The sequence below is a fragment of the Dipodomys merriami genome, unplaced genomic scaffold (assembly GCF_024711535.1).
Source record: "Dipodomys merriami isolate MVZ:Mamm:240054 unplaced genomic scaffold, mDipMer1.0.p SCAF_711, whole genome shotgun sequence".
Classification (NCBI taxonomy): Eukaryota; Metazoa; Chordata; class Mammalia; order Rodentia; family Heteromyidae; genus Dipodomys; species Dipodomys merriami.
In genome coordinates this window covers 65,307-86,648 of record NW_027206304.1, presented here as the reverse complement: position 1 = coordinate 86,648, position 21,342 = coordinate 65,307, and the positions used below count along the sequence as shown (strand labels likewise).

The following is a 21,342-nucleotide window of genomic DNA, read 5'->3' as shown; positions in this document are numbered from 1 at the left end:
GCTAAAATACTAATATTTTACTGTACATTTCTTGCAACAAGTTTGATATAGTTTTATAATTGTTAGGCCAAGTTTCTCAACATTCTACTGGAGAATTACGATTTCATGCATGCATGCATGCATATGCATATGTATATATAGATATCCAAATATCTTCCCTAGTGAATCATCAGAATTGAAACTTTGCTTTGTTTTTGCTGTTGGGCGGTTCTCTGACAATACCTGTCCTCTTTCTCAACATTCCTTTATTTACTATACCATAAGCATTCTAAAATCAGGTTCATATCTTGAAGAAGGTTACCAGTCAGTCCAAAAAATATCTACCCAGAGGGTTTTAATAAAGCAAGCTTTAAGATAGTAAGATAACATGAAGTGATAACTAAAAAATTTCTACGGAGACCTAGAAAGTTATCAAAATTATATCTGACATTTTTCACATTTCTGCCTTCCTTTTCTTCTCATACTTAAGAAAGTACTGACTAACACTATAAATATATTTCATTTATAAATTAAGGATTACTGTTTTTTTCCAGCTTGAAGCCTTCTTTTCCATGGTTTTTGACATAAACTTTTAGGAGACTTTTTTTGATGGTTATGGGATTCCATTCCAAACAAAGCCATGTATATCAAGAAAGCCAATGTTTTCAACTCAGAGTACTAAAAATAAGAGGGAGAAAATTAAGGTTAGGTATATATGTTAAGCAAACATACAGGCAATATCAAGACATTTTGAAATTGTATACCTTTACTAGATAAAGTGGCTCAAACCTATAATCTTATCTACTTGGGAAACAAAGATTAGAGAATTCCAGTTCCAAGCAAGCCCAGACAAAAAAGAAGTTACAGAAACTCTAACCATTTGCTTGGTGCAATGTATTCTTGCCTGTGCTAGGAGGACCACAGTCCAATAAGGCCCAGGCATAGTGATACTACCTTAAATAAGTAATCCAATTACAATCTGCTGTAATGACAGTAGTAGAGGTGTTGTTTCACAAGTACAGGGTTTGGGGGTTCAATCCTCCTGTACCACTAGGAATTTAAGGGTAAGAACGGCATGTCTAAGGACAAGACTTCATACTGGTTTTACAAGCTCTAATAAAACTTTACCTCTTTTGTTAATTTTTAAAGTATAATCATATTTTCCATGGCCAAACCAAATAATTTCCTATTAGAGATTTTCTTTTATCCATTAAGGAATATGTTATGTGATGGATACTGTCCCACTGAAGTCATATTAAAATCAAAAACTCGTTGACTGCATGTGGAATCAGTATCTCAAAGGTATCGTTTAAGTTGAATTCTCCTCCAAGAGAAGTAGAAGGAATTGAATATACAAAAGAAAGAGGACTCAAAAGAAGCCAATTCTGATCTTTGAGTTCTAGTTCCACCAACTCAGAGGCAAAGTATTTACAGTATTAACACTACCCAATCTGTGGTAGTTTATTATTACAATTACTAGCAAACATGAGGAATCTATAAGACATGAAAAGTCATTGATGCTTGGGGTCCATGACTCATCTCTATTATTCTAGTGTTTAAGAAGGATGAGACTTGAGGGATAATGGTTTTCAGGCTGGTAGGAAAGTTCATGAGGTTCTATCTCCAAATAACTACATGGTTCTTATTGTAGATTGACTACTATTAGCAAACAAACTGAGAGCATGAGATATGTTCAAGCCCCAAACTGGGAGAATGAAAAAATTCTTAGAAGAATACTATGAAAAATAGAGTTATGAATAGGAAAGCAGAAACAAAAAAAATAATTGATATATATATATATAAATTGATATAGACAAAGCTTCCCAATGTGAAATATGGCACACAATGTAATATTTAGGGTTTTACTTCTTATATAGTAGAAACAAATGGTATGTCTACTTGAAGAAACTAAAGTGTAAAACTGTATGCAATAAATAATGACATTATTTTATGTTTCCATAATTTAACTTGTTTCCCCACAAATTTATAGAATAGTATAGCTATGGAAAAATCAATAAATATTGCATTTTCATATAGGATTACATATCCTTGCAAGTGTTGTCTAAAATTGATCTACATTAAAATCATCGCCATTGATATCCTTCTCAAGATTCCAAATGTTTATAATTTCAGCTGACCTTCCAAAAAACTCATATCCCATACATAATTTTTAGTTTGTTCATGCATTCTTAGGAACATAAACATATGGCACAAAATATAAATTACCTTTATCTGCTGTCATTAATGTATTATAACTAATACAATTAAGAATATACCCTGAGAGAAAGAAAATTCTTCCTTCTAAATACATGCTTGCAGGCACACACACACACACACACACACACACACACACACACACACACACACACACACACACACACACACACACTCATACTCACATAATTACCACTCTAACTTAGGTTAGATTCCTGACATTGGGTATGAGAAAATGATCTATCTAATAATCAAACTTCCTTGCTTAGTCATAAAATACATTCATAATTCCACACATACAAAAAAACTAGATCATTCAAAATAATGAGATTATTTAACAGAACCACCCAGCTCCTGAGCCATCTAATCCCTGATTTCATTCATTCATGACAATGCATTTTTCATATCACATTTAAAAACTTTTTGAATCTCTCTGATCAGCAGACACAAATGTGCTATCATATAATAGAAAATGTAGGTAAAATTACTTGTCCCTAGGTAATCTTTAATATATCTTAAAGAGTTCTATGTCCTTCTTTCAGAGCCTGTTTCTGGCATTTTGCCCTAATGTCTAATAGTAAGTTACAAAGGACATACCATATTCCTTAATTCATTCTCCCTAAAGGTTATGCTATGGAGTTGACTCTGATTTTTTGCTTATTCTAAATTAAATTTTCTCAACCAGTTGAATTATTGTTTATGTTACTCCTAAGCCATTCGAAATATCAAAAAGAACTGGAAATTCACCTTAGCAATGATTTGTGAATGGCAGTTATGGTTGTGGGGAGGTAAAGGACTTGAATTATCTAGAATGCCTTAAAACTGGCACTGTTATTTAAGGACTGATCACATAGTAAGCTTTTAAAGTGTGTCTTCTTATTTCATGTAGGACGGTAAAAGTATGCTTTTCATCACATTCTTGCCTGCAAAGAACTAGAATTATTTCCTTTGTAGAGTTTGTGCTGAAAAGTCTATGACTTAAAGAGGCACAATAAAGAACTCAGTAACTCCATTGCAGACTAGCAACCATCTTGTGAGGTACGGATAATAAAAAGAACCATGAATTTGGCTCAGAAATAACACAGAAAAGAAAACAATTGCTAGGCAACTGAAACATAAATAATCCTTGGGCAAGCCACAGGAATTTTCTCTGGATACATCAACCAAACACTGGGAGGCCATACGAGACACAGTGACCCAGTGCCCAGGTGGTACCCGTCAATAACAAGTCAGTATTAATTATAACCAATCATATATGTGTAGCTCAGTTTGCTTAAAATATTAGCCAATCATGTAATTTCTCCTGTAACACACCCTTAAGGTTGTTTATTCAATACTATATAAACTGTACTGATTCTATATTTGGGGCCTCTTAGTGTCACCAGTTACCGAGTGCACGGAGGACCAAGCTCGAATTTGCAAATAAACCACACTTGTCACTTATGCTGATCTTGGTTTCTGGTGGTCTTTGGAGGAGGTATAAAAGGTGGGGCTTCGTCCGGGATAAACTCATAAACCCGCCTAGACACCTGATCAGAGAGTAGCAAAGAATGGCCGGTAAGTTAAGGCATTGCCACTTTGTAACTGTCTGGGGTCTGTGTGTCCTGCAGGATTGGTATTCGTGTTGGCAAGAAGTCTTGGCAGATGGTGCTATAAGGCAGTCAACTGGACGAGTGGGAGAGGTCCCCCGGTTCCCCGGGAAGGTAAACTATCCACTAGTGTGGACACTTGGGCCTGTTTGTTGTCAGAAACTTTCTGTCGGATACTTTACAAGGTAGACTGTCCACTATTGAGGACATTTGGGATTTATCCTGTCTGTAATCCTTCACTTTCTTTCTGACAGTCTACCATGGGCATGCTGTTAAATGTGTGTCTTGTCCAAATGTCTGTGTGTTTGTAATGTGAGTATTATGAAACATTTCCTCACTCAGGTTCATCCAGAGGTGGATGCCCAGAGACCCTGTTTGTCTCCGTTTGAGGCTGTTAGTCTTCGCTCTGTTTCTTCATCCAGTAATAACTACTTTCTCTTTCAGACCCCCTTATTTTTCCACCTTGAAGGGTGAAATCTGGCCCAGAAAGATTGGCCCGCTTGAAGCAAAGCTGGAGTCAGGTAATCTATCGGATGCCACTGCTAGAATATCGCAAAGTGTCTCTGTCTACCCCTTTGGGATCTTAGACAGACCAGCTAGTCCACACTTTACACCTTGGGACATTGTTAGCTCTGTCCTTAACATCCTTTAAATTAGTTGTTAGGAAGGTAAGGGGGGTGCGAGGTGCATTCTGGTTCTGACCCATTTCAATGTATATCAATCCACACATAAGACCAGAGTAAAGGAGAAAAGTAATTACAATTGTCACTAAATGGAATAGCAGGTGCTTTCAGCAATTTGGATATGACCACAACTCAAAATGTCCCAAGGAGTAATAAAGCCCCATGGAAAACTTTCCAACAAAACTTCCTGGGTGCAAGGGGTCAAAGCAGTTAAACGATACTCATGGACCACCCAAAGAACAGTGGATCTGGTGATGGGACGAGTGTCTCACTCATTCTTAGTTATCCCATAGAGCCTTTATCCCTTATTAGGAAAAGACTTGTTGACTAAGGTCGGGGCACAGATTCACTTCTATCCAGAAGATTCCCAGGTGACAGATACCCAAGGGAGACAAATACAAAGTCTGTCTCTGAGCCGGGAAGACAATTACCGGTTGCACCAATTACCCAGGCTCCTCACCAAGAAATCACCTACTGGCTGGAAAGGTATCCAGAAGCATGGGCAGAGACTGGAGGAGTGGGACTAGCGAAGTATAGACCAGCTCTCTTCATCGAGGTAAAGCCAGGAGCTAACCCAGTCAGAGCCTGGCAGTACCCTATATCCATGGAGGCACGGGTGGGAATAACGCCCCACATTAGGTGACTGCTAGAACTGGGTATACTGTGGCCCTGTCAGTCAGCATGGAACACTCCCCTGCTATCAGTCTGTAAGCCCCACTCCAATGAATATAAGCCAGTGGAGGACTTAAGGGAGGTCAACAAATGGGTAATGGAATTCACCCGACTGTACCCAACCCCTACACACTCCTGAGCACCCTGCCTCCTGATAGGCAGTGGTACACAGTATTAGATTTAAAAGATGCCTTTTTCAGCCTACCCTCGGCAGCTAAAAGCTAAGATCTTTTCTCCTTTGAATGGACAGATGTAGAAAGAGATATTAATGGAGAGCTGAACTGGAAAAGACTTTCTCAAGGATTTAAAAACTCACCAACACTCTTTGACGTAACCCTGCATGAGGACTTAGGTGAGCCTAAGGGAAGCCACCCTGGCTTGACTTTGTTGCAATATGTGGATGACTTATTAATTGCTTCTAAAACTGAAAGAGAATGCATCCGAGGAATGGAGGATTTACTCCAGACTTTGGGAAGCCTTAGTTTCTTGAATGTTGGCCAAGAAAGCTCAAATCTGAAAATCAGAGGAAACTTATCTGGACTATTTATTGAAAGGGGACAGCAGTGGCTTACAAAAGGAAAAAAATAAACTGTCATTAAAATTCCAACACCCCAGTCTCAGCACCACATAAGGGAGCTTTGGGTCTCAGCAGGCTTTTGCTGTCTGTGGATTCCTGGGTTTGTAGAGTTGGTTAAACCTCTTTATGAGGCTACCAAAGAAAAGCAGCTGTTTTTTTGGATGGAGTAGGTTGAACAAACGTTTGAACAGATAAAAACTGCCTTATTGTTAGCCTCAACATTAGGACTCCCTGATACAACTGAACACTTTTATTTGTATGTGGATGAACATAATGGGATTATGAAAGGAGTCCTAAAACAATATCTAGGCCCTTGGAAACCAGTAGCCTACTTATCAAAGAAATTAGACCGGTGGCAGCAGGATGGCCACCATGCCTGAGAATGATAGTGGCTACTCCTCTAATGGGAAAAGATGCAAATTAACTATGGGGCAGGAACTGTATGTGACCACCCCCCATGTTATTGAGAGTGTGTTAAAGCAGCCACCAGATCGATGGCTCAGCAATGCCCGACTAATCCATTACCAAGGACTGCTACTCAGTCCTCTCAGTATTAATTTCCAGGTTCCTTCGGCTGTCAACCCAGCGATTTTTCTACCAGATCCAGACCTAGACATGCCACTACATGATTGCTCAGAGATCCTGGCGCAAGTCTGTAATATCCAAGAGGACTTAAGAGATCAGCGTTACTAGATGCTGAATTCGAGTGGTTTACAGACGGGAGCAACTTTGTTCATCAAGGACATAGGTATGCAGGAGCAGCAGTAGTGACTGAGACTGATGTGGTTTGGGCCGAACCTCTGCCCATAGGCATGTCAGCCTAGAGAGCCGAATTAATAGCCCTGACCCCAAGCACTAACGCTAGGAAATAATAAAAGACTAATTCTGTACAGTGATAGTCAGTATTCATTTGCAATGACTCATATACACAGAGCTATCTACAAAGAAAGAGGATTACTGACATCAGAGGGAAAGTCCATCAAAAATAAAGATGAAATTTTGGCCTTAATCGCTGCTCTTTGGTTGCTTAAGAAGTTGGTCATTGTTCATTTCCCTTCACATCAAAAACTTAAAGATGCTGTGAGTAAAGGCAATAACCTGGCCGACAGAACTGCCCAGGAAGTGACAACACAAAGAGACTCTATAATGATGATAAACCTCCCAGACCCCAGTGCAAGAACTCTCCTGGACACTCCTACATATACCACAGAAGATTTAAAATGGATTGATCAACTAACAATTGCACAATTCCTCAATGGTTGATGGAGAGACTCTAAGAGCAACATTATCTTGCTAGAATAGTTAGGGAGTAAAATACTACTGAAAATGCATCAAGCACCCACATGGGTACGAGGAAGATGCAAGACCTGTTAAGAAATACTGGTCTTAGGATCAAGAATAGTCATGTAAAATAGAACAGATTGTCAGGGACTGTAAGGCATGTCAGCTGACTAATGCAGGGAAAATTCAGGCAGGACCAGGCATTCGGATAAGAGGAGATAGACCAGGAACCTACTGGCAGGTGGACTTCACAGAAATCAAACCTGGCAAGTATGGATATAAATATCTATTAGTTTTCCCTTTTCAGGATGGGTAAAAACCTTTCCTACAAAGCGTGAAACAGCACAGGTCGTGGCTAAGAAGTTGCTGGAAGAAATCTTACCCAGGTTTGACTTCCCCAGTATGATAGGATCAGATAATGGACCAGCCTTTGTGTCGAAGGTAAGTCAAGGACTTGCTAATGCTCATAGGGCAGATTAGAAACTGCATTGCCCTTATAGACCCCCAAAGGTCAGGACAGGTAGAAAGGATAAATAGAACTGTAAACGAGACCCTGACCAAATTGACCATGGAAACTGGTGGTGACTTGGTAACCTCCTTCCCTTTGCCTTATACAGAGTACGAAACTCCCCTTTGAAAATTGGTCTTTCCCCCTATGAAATTGTATTCGAAATGGGCCCTCTCATAATTCCTAATTTTCAGAGCAGTTTCTTAGGAAAGATGATGACTCTGAACTTTTGTTCTCTCTCAGGGTCCTGTAGAGGACCCGCCTTTATGTCTGGCCTAGACTGAATGTGCTGTATGTGTCAGGCCCTCCACCAATCCCACATCACTTCCATTCCGGGACTGGGTCCTGGTGAAAAGACACCGACAGGAAAACCTGGAACCTCGGTGGAAAGGACCTTTGTGGTCATCTTGATGAATCCAACTGTCCTCATAGATGACGACATTGCTACCTGGATCCACCATTTGATACGAAGCCTGCAGATCCCATAACCGATTTCGGAGAGAACCCAGAGTGATAAGTCTCACTTTCCAAAGACAATCCTTAAAGCTCAAATTGAGCCATAAAAAGACTAAGTCATGAAATGATTGTTGACATATACCTTACTTAGAAATTGTATTGACATAATAGTAGGTGCCTGTAATCCTAATCATCCATATAATTGGACTTGGATTATTAGTAATCAGGTAATGGACAAACGTTTCCCTCTGGCTGTAAAAGAGGGACCCTCCCTATGGTTTCGAGGCAGGCTTGCATTTAATTTGTGCCAGCTCGCTGAGGGAGTATGGGAAGGAACTAGGCTTGTTGAGTGTAGATGAAGACACTGGTATGTTTGCCCAGGGGAAGGAAGGACTAGTAATTGTGGAGTACCAGAGGACTTTTACTGTAAGAGCTGGGGCTGCAAACAAGTACCTCAGGAAAATGGAAAGGAAAAGGAGGAGACCTTGTTATTTTTACTAAATTAGGGCCAGCGGGCATCCAGTTTAATGGTATGCCTGTGCACCAACAAATTAGGGTTCCCCAGGATTCTGATGCCTGAGTGGATGTTCGGTTCACAGACAAGGGCAAACAAGTCCTAGAATGGGAATTAAGTCCTAGAATGGGAATTAGGAAAGACTTGGGGACTAAGATTTTACCGATGTGGAGAGACTCACAATGGCATATTTATAACTCTACAGGCAATTGCCACAGCTAGCTATTTCCCTTCAGTAATGGGACTAAACACTGTTTTAAGCCTGGCTTCTGCCACCAAAGCCAAAACAAGTGAAAAGAAAAAGCCCCAGGCTGTAGTGACCCCATCTCCTCCGAAAAGAGGAGACCCCTCAGGGAGAACATCCTCTTGCTGGAGAATTCTCTATGGCAGCTGTTGGTTCAAACTTATAATGTAATCAATCAGACCCGCACTTATATTACCAGTATATGTTGGATGTGTTATGATATGAGACCCCCAATTTATGAGGGTATTGCAGTGGTACAGAATGTAACTAAAAAAAGTAAATCACGCAGATGGGAATAAAAAGAGGCAAAACTTACCCTACAGGCAGTTATAGGACAAGAGTTATGTGTAGGACGAGTACTAACTAATTTTACTCACTTATGTAATCAGACCCAAGAATGGACTCCAGAGGAAGGTTATCGATTACCTCCCCAAGATGTTTGGTAGACATGTTCAACTGGCCTAAACCCTTTTGTGCACTGGAAGTTTTAAATAGGACCCACAGCTTTTGTGTCATGGTGCAACTCATCCCACGACTAGTTTACAATTTTCTGGAAGACAAGATGATAAAAATGTCCACAGCAAGCTACTGGTCCCAAAGAACTAAAATAGAAATAATAACGGCCGTGACTATCAGAGCCCTGGTGGGCTTAGCTGGAGTAGGGACTCGAGTAGCATCCCTAGTTACTCAGAGAACACCCTACTCTAGCCTTTGTGCTGCTATAAATGAGGATATCAAAAACCTGGAAAGTTCTACAGCCTACCTTCAAAAAGCTCATGATTCCTTACCTGAGGTGGAGTTACAAAATAAGCAAGGGCTGGACTTAATTTTCTTACAACAAGGAGGTCTATGTGTTGCCCTAGGGAAGAATGTTGCTTCTATGCAAACCACTCTGGAGTTGTAAAAGAATAAGGAAACAGCAAGAAGGATGGTTTGAATCATGGTTTAACTATTCCCCTTGGATTACTACATTAATATCCACTCTGTTGGGTCCCGTTATCATTCTAGTGCTTGTGTTCACTATAGGGCCTTGTGTTGTAAATTGACTAGTGATGTGCGTTAAGAAACGAGTCAATACCGTACAACTGATGGTATTGAGAACGCCATATCAATTAATCCCTGATGAAAGACATAATGCAGGCTCGTAAGGACCATGATTAGCCTTTCAGGTGCATAATAGAAAGGGGGGAATGAAGAATCTAAGACCTAAAGAGGCACAATAAAGAACTAAGTAACTCCATTACAAACTAGCAACCATCTTGTGAGGTACGGATTATAAAAAGAACCACAAATTTGACCCAGAAATGACACAGAAAATAAAACAATTGCCAGACAACTGAAACATAAATAATCCTTGGGCAAGCCACAGGAATTTTCTCTGGATACATCAACCAAACACTGGGTGGCTATACGAGACATGGTGACCCAGTGCCCAGGTGGTATCCGTCAATAACAAGTCAGTATTAATAATAACCAATCATGTATGTGTAGCTTAATTTGCTTAAAATATTAGCCAATCATGTAACATCTCATGCAACACTCCCTTAAGGTTGTTTATTCAATACCATAAAAACTGTACTGATTCTATGCTCGGGGCTTCTTAGTGTCACGGGTTACCGAGTGAGTGGAGGACCAAGCTTGAACTTGCAAATAAACAACTCTTTTTTCACTTACATTGATCTTTGTCTCTGGTGATATTTGGAGGGTCTCCAGTCCAGGTATAACAAAGCCATGCTGCTACTGTAGTGAAAACCACAAACAACTGCACAGCTTTGTTAGCTGCTTTAGATTTTGAAATTTTCTTCCAGTATCCCTAGTGATTTGAGCCCAGATTTATGGGATAGTCACATAATACACAATTGCAAAGGACCACAATATAAAATGACAAAATGCAAAATTAGGTTCAATTTTTTTCTTTGTTGTTTCACTTTTTTCTTTCTGTTTTTTTTCCTTAATTTTTTAATTGTGAAAATACCATACAGAGGGGTTTCCATTACATGGGCAAGGTAATGAGTAGATTTCTTAACCAGCATTGTTGCCTTCTCCTTTGTTTCCCCTTCGCATCCCTTCCCATGCCCACCCCAGCCCCACTCCGCCAAAGATGTAAAGTTCGTTTTTCAACAAAATGTCTTGTACATCTCTTTATTCCAATGGGTCCACCTTTATCACTATTTAAACAATAAGTTTTTTTTCTTCCCCCTCCACAAAATATACCAACATCAAATAGAGTGAAAACAGGGGTTATACCGTGGGGAAGAGACATACAAATGAACAAAGAAATCATCTTATAAATATGTTAGAAACAATCGCAAGAAAGAAAAAGCATTTGAATCCTTATTTGGGGGTCCATTTTGCTTAACATAAACTTATCTAACCGTTTCTGCTTGTCTCAGACAAATACTAGTTATTGCAAATAAGGGAAAGCATGGGACCTATGTTTCTTTGGGCCTGGCTTAATTCAGCCTTGGAAGAAAACAAGAGTCATTTTTTTTTCTTATTCATTGTCTTTTAAGGAGCTAGATCCGGTTTATTTCTCATTATTGTTGATATTACTTAAATAAATTTACCAGAATTTTCAAATAAAATAAAGAGATAGGGCTGGGAAAGTGGCTCAGTGGTAGAGCACTTGCCTTGCATGCCTGAGGCCCTGGGTTCAATTCCTCAGCACCACATAAGCAAAAAGAAAAAAGCTGGAAGTGGTGCTGTGGCTCAAGTAGTAGAGCGCTAGCCTTGAGCTGAAGAGCTGAAGGACAGCGCGCAGGCCCAGAGTTCAGGCCCCACAACCAGACCCCCCAAAAAAAAATAGATATAAAATGACATATTTAGTAACAAAATAAAGCTAAACATTTGAGTGATATTTTTATTTAGTTCTGTTCTCAGCTGTGCTGAAATAACATTGAAATGAGCCAAGCATATATGTAAATTGACACATATCAATCACACAGAGCTCTGGAATCTTTGGGCTTTGATTTTTATATCAATGTCACCTAGAAAACAAAATTATCACTTGCGTCATGTCTTAAGTAACATACTTAATACAAGTTTTATTAATTTTACAAATACATTTCATAATCTATGGAATCTATGCATTGCATAAGGATTTGATTTCTTATTTCCACTGAATTAATATTACGTTTATTTTATTTTTTTCACACATAAAATAATGACATTCTTGAGGATAAAACATGCCTGTTTTTCATTTTGATTGCCAAAATTGAACTATAAGGCACTTTGATAATTTAACTTTAAATCTGAACTAAAGCAAGATATTCCAGCACTTATCCAATTATTCCTATTGAAAGGTTAAAGTTTGAGGCAGTGACCACCACGAGTTGCCTCCTGAGCCTCAGTACTCCCAAGAAGACTTGGAGTGGATAAAGAAAATTCCCATGGCCTATAAACTCCCAGGCAGAGAAGGAAACAAAGACAGGTGGAAAACTGGGGAGGGAACCTGAAGAATGCATGACTTGCTCTGACACTCAGAAGTAAAAATTAGGCAAGGAAATCAACTCATTGAGGACATTGTTAAAAATTTTAAAGCCTGTCAGCTCACCAATGCCACCAATCAACCAGTTACAAAAGAGCTCACTTCCGTGGAGATAGGCCAAGTGTGCACTGGGAAGTAGACTTCACAGAAATGAAAACTGGAAAATTTGGATATAAATATTTGCTAGTTTTTGTAGACACTTTTTCAGGATGGGTTGAAGCCTACCTAACAAAGCATGAGACCGTGAACGTCATGACTAAGAAGATCCTGGAAGAAATCCTACCCAGGTATGGCTTCCGGGTCGGCTAATGGACCGGCCTTTATCTCAAAAGTAAGTCAGGGAATAGCCACAGTACTGGGGACAGATTGGAAATTGCACTGTGCTTATAGACCCTAGAGTTCAGGGCAGGTAGAAAGAATGAATCGAATTCTAAAAGAGACCTTAACTAAATTGGCCTTAGAGAGTGGCGCAGAATGGGTATCGCTCCTTCTTTGTGCCTTGTTTAGCATAAGAAATTCACCCTATCAGCTTGGCTTTACTCCTTCTGAAATAGTGTGTGGACACCCTCCACCCATTATCACTAGCCTTCAGACTGAATTGCTTGCTGATTTGGATGATACTGAATTTCTGTGTAAGCTTGACTATTTACAGCTGTTGCGTAACAGTATGTGGCCCCAGCATAGAGCATAATATGATTCTGCTTCTATTCCTACCCCCCATTTGTTTAAACCTGGGGACTGGGTGTTTGTTTCATGGCACTACTTGCGATCTCTGGAACCATGGTAGAAGGGACCTTACATGGTGCTACTGGCTACACCTAGTGCCCTTAAGGTGGATGGCATTGCTGCTTGGATTCACTGTTCCCACACCAGACCAGCTGACCTGTTTGTCCTGGACCACCGTGGGGAAACATGGGAAGTCTCCAAGCATCCTACCCAACCACCCTACATACGCTGGAAGAAAAGAAAAATGGACTGATTGTTATTGGTATACTTGTTCAAGATCAAGAGCTGTTGGAGTTTTGTTTTGGTCCAGAGCCAGAAGATTGTGGCTCAGGACCATAAGTCAAGGGGGGGGGGGAGGAAAGGTTAAAGTTTGAGGCAGTAACCACCACGTGTTGCTTTGCTAAGCAACACGTGGTGGTAATCAAAACACATGGTTGATTGTGTGCTCTCCTCCTGGGCCCCTCTGTGTTGGAGTGTAGGATGAGGCCCAAGCTACAGCCCGTTTAAATAAAACAGCTGTAGAGTCTGGCTCTCGGTAGTCTTGTGGGGAGTCCTGCGACCTTGGCATTACACTTTAGACTTGAATATAACTTATTTTTGAATGGTAAGAAATGAATATTACATCTAGTCTCTATACTATATTTAAGAAATGATAATATTAATTTTTCCTTCAAGTAGAAAGAAAGAACCTCAGTTTAGATGACAAAAAACTTGAATGGAGATGCCAAAAAGTTTATGAAAAATACAAGTCATTATGAGTTAGATGAAATAGTGATTTTTGAAGGTCACAAAATGAAATCTCTTGAAACATTCTTATCTGTTAAATAAAATGTATTGACACTAACAATATTTCATTCATCTCTCCAGCAATGGTATAACCAAACTACCTCCATGCCAAATAGCTTTTCTGATTAATTCAAGTCAATAATTAGGAACAGAAGTTATCGAAATGTGTAGAAATATCTACCCACCACTCTAGAAATTAAATCTGAAGTCATAAAGGATTGGGATTAATAATTAGCTTTCATTATGTTGCCTTGAAGAAGTGAACCCTTTTAAGTGGGCATAGTTGTAGAGATTTGGTCACTGAGAACTTGTGATCAAAGAGGATGTTAAGATCAAAGTCCTTTCCTCCTCTTCCTTCTTTTTCTACTCTGTTTCCTTCTCCTTCCCCTTCTCCTTTTCCATCTCGCTCCCTCTCTTCCCCTCCTGCTCTTTTTCCCTCTCCCACTCCTATTCCTTCTCTTCTTTACTGCCTGGCTTCCATGAATACATACATTCCATCACATGTTCCTGACATGGGGTACTGTGCCACCACCAACCAAAAGCAAGGAAGATAAGAAACATAAACTGAAATGTATAAAATCAGAAGCCAAGATTAATCTTTCCCCAATTTAAGTTAATTTTATAAAGTATTTTGTCATATTGATAGGAGACTGACACAGCATGCTCTCACTTATTATAAGGGATAAGATTTACTGGAAAAAAATCTGACCAATATCACCTTAATGAAATGATTGATTAAATTAATATTATATAGGAAAAATCTACTTTAATGTGTCAGATATACTTCAATAAGAGGCAAAAAATCACCTCTATGGTTTACTATGAAAAGACAATAGAATTCAATCTATTCCTCAAGGAAATTGACCTATATTTGGAAGCATTGTCAATTTCATAAATGATGTAAGAAGACTGAAGAACACATTTCAACTCAATCTGTGTGATATAAAATTTACTCTGTCCCCTGTATTCTCTCTATGTCTGGTTCCCAAAATGATTTGTATTTTATTCTAATCATATTTTTAATTAACTTTAAGTATTGTATGGGAGTTTGACAAAGAAGTTTATGAATAGTGTTTAGTGAGTTTTTTTTTTCGTTTTTGTCTTCTGAGGTTTGAACTCTGGGTCTGGTCGCTGTCCCTGAGCTCCTTTGCATGAACATTAGAACTCTATCATTAGAACTCTATCACTTGAGGCATAGCAGCACTTTCATATTTTTCTGAGATTTAATTGGAGATATGCCGGGTTCTGTCGGGACGATGGAGGATACCTAGGGGAGGAACCTGGAATAGGATGGGAGATGGCAAACAGACAACTCACACACATTAGTAGTGGATGCTGAGTGCTGAGTGCTGAGTGCGATTTAATGCAGAGGATAACAAACTTTTATAACAGAAGTCTTCATAAGAAAGGGGCAAATGTTACACAATCTTGCTACAGGGCTTCATTCTTGGATGGTCACCAGCTGGTCCCCTGAAAGGGCAAAAGTTTACACAATCTTGCTGCAGAGCTTCATTCTTGGGCAGTCCAGCTGGTCGCCTGATAGGCACTTGTTTCCGGCTTATCTCTAAGAAATATAATGGGTTTCGACGTTTGTCACCAACTAACCATTACCTTATTTCTATAGAGGCCTTAATTGTCCCATAAGATCTTTCCTGTTCCTTTTTTAATAGTAAGGTCACAGAGGCCTAGATCTAGCAAGTCTCTTAGTAAATGAGAGTACCAGGAAGTTCTTTCTCCTAAGTAGTTATCTCCACAATTGCCATACATTCTTTCTGTTCTAGCTGTGCCTACAGCTTCTTGTAAATCTCTTACAATTCCTTCTGCTGGAGTGACTTTGTGAAACCCCCAATACTTTTATATTTACTTATAACTTGTCTACTAGCCTTCATAAAAGGGGTTTCAGGGTAGCACTTTACTCTGGTGAGTTAGTCATATTTTTGAGACACTCATCAGATATTGGAGTCGTCAACACTCTTAAGAAAGAGCTTTGAATAAGGGAACGTTGACAATGAGTAAGCACAATGAGCAGCAGAAACAGTAAAAGATTAATAGGCACTCTTATGAGGAGAAGAAAGACAGAAACACGTCTTTCCCAGGGGTTTGCCAGCCTTTTTCCAGGAGTAGGCCTCTTAGAAGCCCTATTTTCCGAGGTAGACTTCGGTGATGTCCCAAAACTTGGAGATAGGTTTCTGTAAAGCCCCATTCTCTGAGTTAGACTTCGGTGAAGTCCCAAAACTCAGAGATAGGTCTCTGAAGCCCCTATTTTAGGTCTGATAGATGGTTTCCCATGCTAAGCAGACTCCACTGGAGTAGGTGTGGCAGAGATATGAATCTCACAGACTTCCTTGCCTGGGATGGCTTCAAACCTCAATCCTCAGCCTCCTGATTATTGAGGATTACAGGCGTGAGCAGCTAGTGCCTGGCTTATACAATGAAGTTTTTTTTTTTTTGGTAGTCCTGGGGCTTGAACTCAGGGCTTTGGCAATGTCCAAGAGCTTCTTTTCCTCACTCTAGCAATCTACAACTTGTATCATAGTGTTAATTCCAGTTTTTTAAAAAATTATGTAGTATTGAGGAATCAAACCCAAGGCTTCACACATGCAAGGCAAGCAGTCTACCACTAAGCCACATTCCATGGCCAATACAAAGCATCTTTACGATCATTATCCCTCATCCTTCTCAATCCTATCTTATCCCTTAATTTACATAATTTTGTAGAATATTCAGTGACTTGCAATGTCATATATAGTCACTCAGAGAATATATCACTGATTATACTTTATTGATAGTTTTATTCATCAACATACTAAAGTTATGCATTGCAGAATTCTGGGATTTTAAATTCTAAATTATCACACACTACTATTCAGATTCACACACTACTATTATAAAATTTTTTCTTAAGGTTAATGCAAATGCACTCTGTAATTCTTCAATAAAGTACAATGATTCTTAAAGTGTTACAGAGTTGGAGTAAGAACATCAGCTTCAGTTCTAGAACATTTTATCATCACTACCCTCTCAAAATACTCCAATATTTATTAGTAGTCACTTCCTGTCATCATTTCAACCTACCTCCTCTTGAGCAGCTATTATTTCATATTCTACCTCTACAGATGTGCCAATTTTAAAAAGCTCAAATTATTATAAAATGTAGTCTATCCATTTCTCCCATGTAATATTACTGTTTCCAAATTAAGACCATGTAAATTTTTCTCATGGATGGAGTATATTGTTTTGTATGCATGTGAATAAGTATATCATATCCTCAATGGACATTTCAATATTTTATTATATGTTATTGTATAAGGTTTTGCTCTGTATATTCCTGTACATGTGTCTCATTGGATATATGTTGAAATATATTTTGTATATAAAATTATGATTCAAAATGCTGGATCAAACTGGGTGTCGATGGCTCATACCTGTAATCCTAGCTACTCAGGAAGCTGAGATCTGAAGATTACGGTTCAAAGCCAGCCCAGGCAGCAAAGTCCGTGAGACTCTTATCTCTAATAAGGCAGAGAGTGCTCGCCTTGAGCTGAAGAGTGCAGGGACAGTGCCCAAGCCCAGAGTTCAAGCCCCACGATGGACCAAAAAGAAAACAAAAACTACTCTGGATCATAGAGGCAACTCTATGTGCAATATCTTAAAGATTGGAAGTATGTTTAACAAACTGACTATATCATTTTAAGTGACAAGCACCAATGTATAAGAATTCCAATTTCTACATCCTGGTTGTGCAGTGCAATCTCATTGTTGTTTCTATTTCCACTAACCTCTATATGTATGCAGTATCTAGGTATGTTATGATACTTCCATATGTTCCTTGGTGGTTGTTATATTAATATAGAGATAATGTATTTCCATTTTTTGATAATTTATTCATGATGGTTAAATCTTTTCATTGGTATTAATATGCTCTTAATATATTTCTGATTCAAGTGTTTTAAGTAAATGCATATGTATACACACTATGCATACATGAGCATATATTCATGCTTATATGTGTATACATACAAATGCCTATATATGTATACATTTATGAATATACATATGTGTGTGTATATATATATATATATATATATATACAGACATATATGTATATTATTATTTTCATTTCTCTGTAAGTTATCATTTTACTTTATTTGCCAAACATGTCCTTTATTGGTTTTACTTTATTTTATTTTATGGTTAAGATGTACAGAGGGGTTACAGTTACATGAGTAAGGCAATGAGTATATTACTTGTTGATCATTATTACCCCTTCCTTCCTTGTTGTTGTCCCACTATCCCTTCCCTCTCCCAGCTCCTTGTTGGATGCGGGGCATGCTTGTGGAGAAAATATGTTGAGAAAAAAAGTAACTTTTGGTTTTGGGATCCCTCCTAGTTCTGGGTTTAATCGTGTCTGTCTGTGTCTCATTGTGCTTTTGCTTTTGCTTGTCTTGTTTGTAATTGGATTTACCTTACAGGAAAAATGTGGGGCAAAGTGAGTCCATTCCCGGGACACCCCTAGACCTTGTCCTAGTTCGTTTAAAAACAAAAACAAAAACTGCTGATTCTGGTTTTGTAACTTGATTGTTTGTAAATTATGAAACTGCCACTGGCCACCTGCAAGTGACCCCAATTAGATCTCAACCTCAGGCCTTGGCTCAGGGGGTCTGAGCATGGGGGAGAACCAGTCAGTCTGAGGGGATGGCCGCTAGGAACTTTTTTCCCTTGTCCCAAGATGACTGGGAATTCTCCTCCACCTTGGAAGGCCCCTGAGTCAACGTTTGCAGGAGGTGAGTATGGGGGTTGAGTCCCTTGGTAAGTGAATGGTGGTGAGATGTCGCCCCATTCACAGAGACCTGATATTGTCTTTGTGGCCACTTGTCTGTCTTTTTTACTTCGGTGTGTTTTCTGTTCTGTTTCCAGAGGTAGGGAAGTTTTGGGTGAGCATGGCAGGCTCATTCAACAGACTCTGGATTCAGCTTGCTGAGTGGGAGCAGCACAGAGTTCCGGTAGGGATAAACTGGGTCCCATTAGTCCCCAACTCAGCCTTTGGTTCTTGTCTAGTTCTGTTTTAGAATGTGGATCCTTGGTTTTTGTGTTTATCAGTGTTTTGTTATTTATTTATTTATTTGAACATCTCTGGGGGAATAAAAGTTCCAGCTGGGCTCGGTCACAGACCTGCTATTCCCACCCTCCCTGTGAGGCATGGAAGGTTACTGGGCTAGTTTGGTTCCTTTCAAGCCTCAGGCTGCATTTTCTCCTTGTGGAGGCTGCCAGCAGGGAGAGTGTAGAAGGCTGTATGCCTGGTTTGGACTTTTTCAGCTAATCCTGACAATGTAACAATTTGTAAATTGCTCTTGTCTAAAATTGGATAAAAAAATCTGGCCAGTTTAGTTTTAGGTGACCCCCTCCCCAGCCCTCTTCCAACAGAAGGGATTTAAAAGACTGATTTGTGAATTGCCTTGCTAAACAAGCAAGCTCTGGCAAAATGAAGCCCAACAAAGGTACCTAGTTTAAAAGAAGTACTGTCTTAAATTTTTGTTGAAAACTTTAGAAGGTGTACGTACAAGTGATTTTGATTTTTGCACGCTTTAAGATCTCTGTGACTGTTTTGTGTGTGTTTGTGAACGTGTTCAAAGATAAGAATTGTCAGCATGCTGCAACAATTGGGTGAGTTTAAATTTAAAATTCAAAAAGTTATGAGGTTTGGACATCAAAAAAATGTTTAAAGAATCTTCATATTTTTTTACATGACTTACTAAGGATTCTTTAACTTGGAAAATAGAAAGTGGCAGAGTGCTAGCCTTGAGCTGGAGAGCTGAAGGACAGCACTCAGGCCAGAGTTCAAGCCCAGCGACCAGCTAAGGGACATGCCAATGAGGCATTTATCCCAGTGTGGCGAAGACACTCCTGGGACAAAAGCAATGGAGGAGCATCCAGAGGAAGTAAGCCACTGCTTGGATGGCAGAAATGTCAGTTCCTAAAATCATTTGTGTGGCCCTTCAAAACTGGTCAGAGCCGGGAGGTCATGGGAATAGTTTGTAAGCATGCCTAATATTCATGACTACCTTGTAAGGGACAAGAACTTGCCAGTCTTCTGTGATAGTGAAAACCTAATGTTATAAAATGTGGGGAATAGTTTAAATCTTAACCCCTTTATGTGCCCAAAGCTCTAATTGGCAGTAACTATTCAGCTGACACCAGCTACATGAAATTCATCTGCTCAGGAAAAAGTTTGTAAACCTGAGAGTGTGTTTCTATTAACATCTGTCTAAAGGGCTGGAAAGGTAATTTAGGCATTGTTAGGGTCTCTAGAGATCACATTCCTAAGCCATCTAGATAGATGCTTTTGCAAACCGGAGTGCTAAACAAGCTACACTGATGTAGCTGGAGAAAAGGTCTGTGCAGTTGTCAGAATTTAAATATTGTTCTTAATGACATCTAACCCTGATAGCCACTTTGCAAAATAGGCTAAGGTTATAGGTTCCTGGCTAGGTAGGATCAACGCCCCTGAAGTCAGCTTGAAGAAGTTACAGAAGATAGACCTTCGCCCTTCTACCCCCTTTTTAGTGTTAACAGTTGTAGGTGTGCAAGTGTGGAGACTGCATCTGTCAGAGATGATTACAAGAGTCAGCCTTCTGTGTCTATTTACAAAAATATCTGGTTAGTAAAAAAGTTGTTATTTTGGTAAATTGTCCTGGGCTATTGTCTAAAGTTCTTAAAAACCAAAGGGTCCACAGCCTGCCAAGCCTATGTATTACTTGCATCCTTAACCAGTCTGTGTAGGAATTTGCAGCCCAGCATGAGTTAACAGTCCCTTGGAGTCACTGAGAGACCCTGCTGCTGCTGCTGCTGTACACCCTAATGGGTAAAGTTCAACGACGGCCTGACAGTCACCTGGAGGATCTCCTGCCTGATGACATCATCTGAGTCTGCTTTCTGGTTGAAAGATGCTAAATCTAAGATCTTGTGGGACATTCTTTTGGGTGACATCCAGAAACCCTCTCTATTCCCACAGTGGATATTGGGGACAAGGATATCACTGGCTTGCTTGCCTTAGGCACTTCAGTGAATATTGACTGGAAATCCACTCTATTGTCACAGCCTAGTTTGGCTCTGGTATGGTAAATGAGACCCAGCCCTACTCTTAGCTTTAAAATCTAGCAAGCTTCTTCATCACAGTGGTGCCTTAGGGCTGTTCTAAGATAAAGGTTCCACAAGCCAAAGGAAAATTGGGCAGTTTTAAACTCTAACCACAAAGGTGCTCAAGAAACTGAAAAGAAGAGGGTGGTAAAGAAAGCCTTGGGAAAGGAATTGGGGAAAAATTGGTATCCTGCATAAGAAAGGATTTGAAAAGTAAGGATTGTCTATAAATGTTTGAAAGGAAAGAAGACATACCTCAGAAAGTATAAGTATGTAGCAAATGGTATGAGTATGTCTTGAAATTGGAGCTTACGATAGAGCTGGTATAAAATTAAGTTAGCTGTGTTATACATAAAGTCTGGATTGGTGTACTGATATGGAATATTCTTTGTCTTATCTATATGCCTACTGCAATCTAGATGCTGGTTCAGTTAGAGCCTCCAGGTAGACTCATTGCCAGAGGTAGTTCTGAAATCGCCCAGAACTGGA

At 39.4% G+C, this 21,342-nt stretch overlaps 1 protein-coding gene across 1 annotated transcript; it reads left to right on the top strand.

Annotated features, from left to right (window-relative positions):
* Positions 1-3,743: 3,743 nt before the first annotated feature.
* On the top strand, positions 3,744-8,055 carry LOC138818102 (uncharacterized). Its single transcript, XM_070009016.1, has 7 exons — positions 3,744-3,750; positions 3,851-3,896; positions 4,227-4,303; positions 4,778-4,951; positions 5,388-5,489; positions 7,303-7,436; positions 7,806-8,055. The coding sequence occupies exons 1-7, from the start codon at positions 3,744-3,746 to the stop codon at positions 7,989-7,991; spliced, it is 726 nt and encodes a 241-aa protein (XP_069865117.1). The 3' UTR covers positions 7,992-8,055.
* Positions 8,056-21,342: the final 13,287 nt, after the last annotated feature.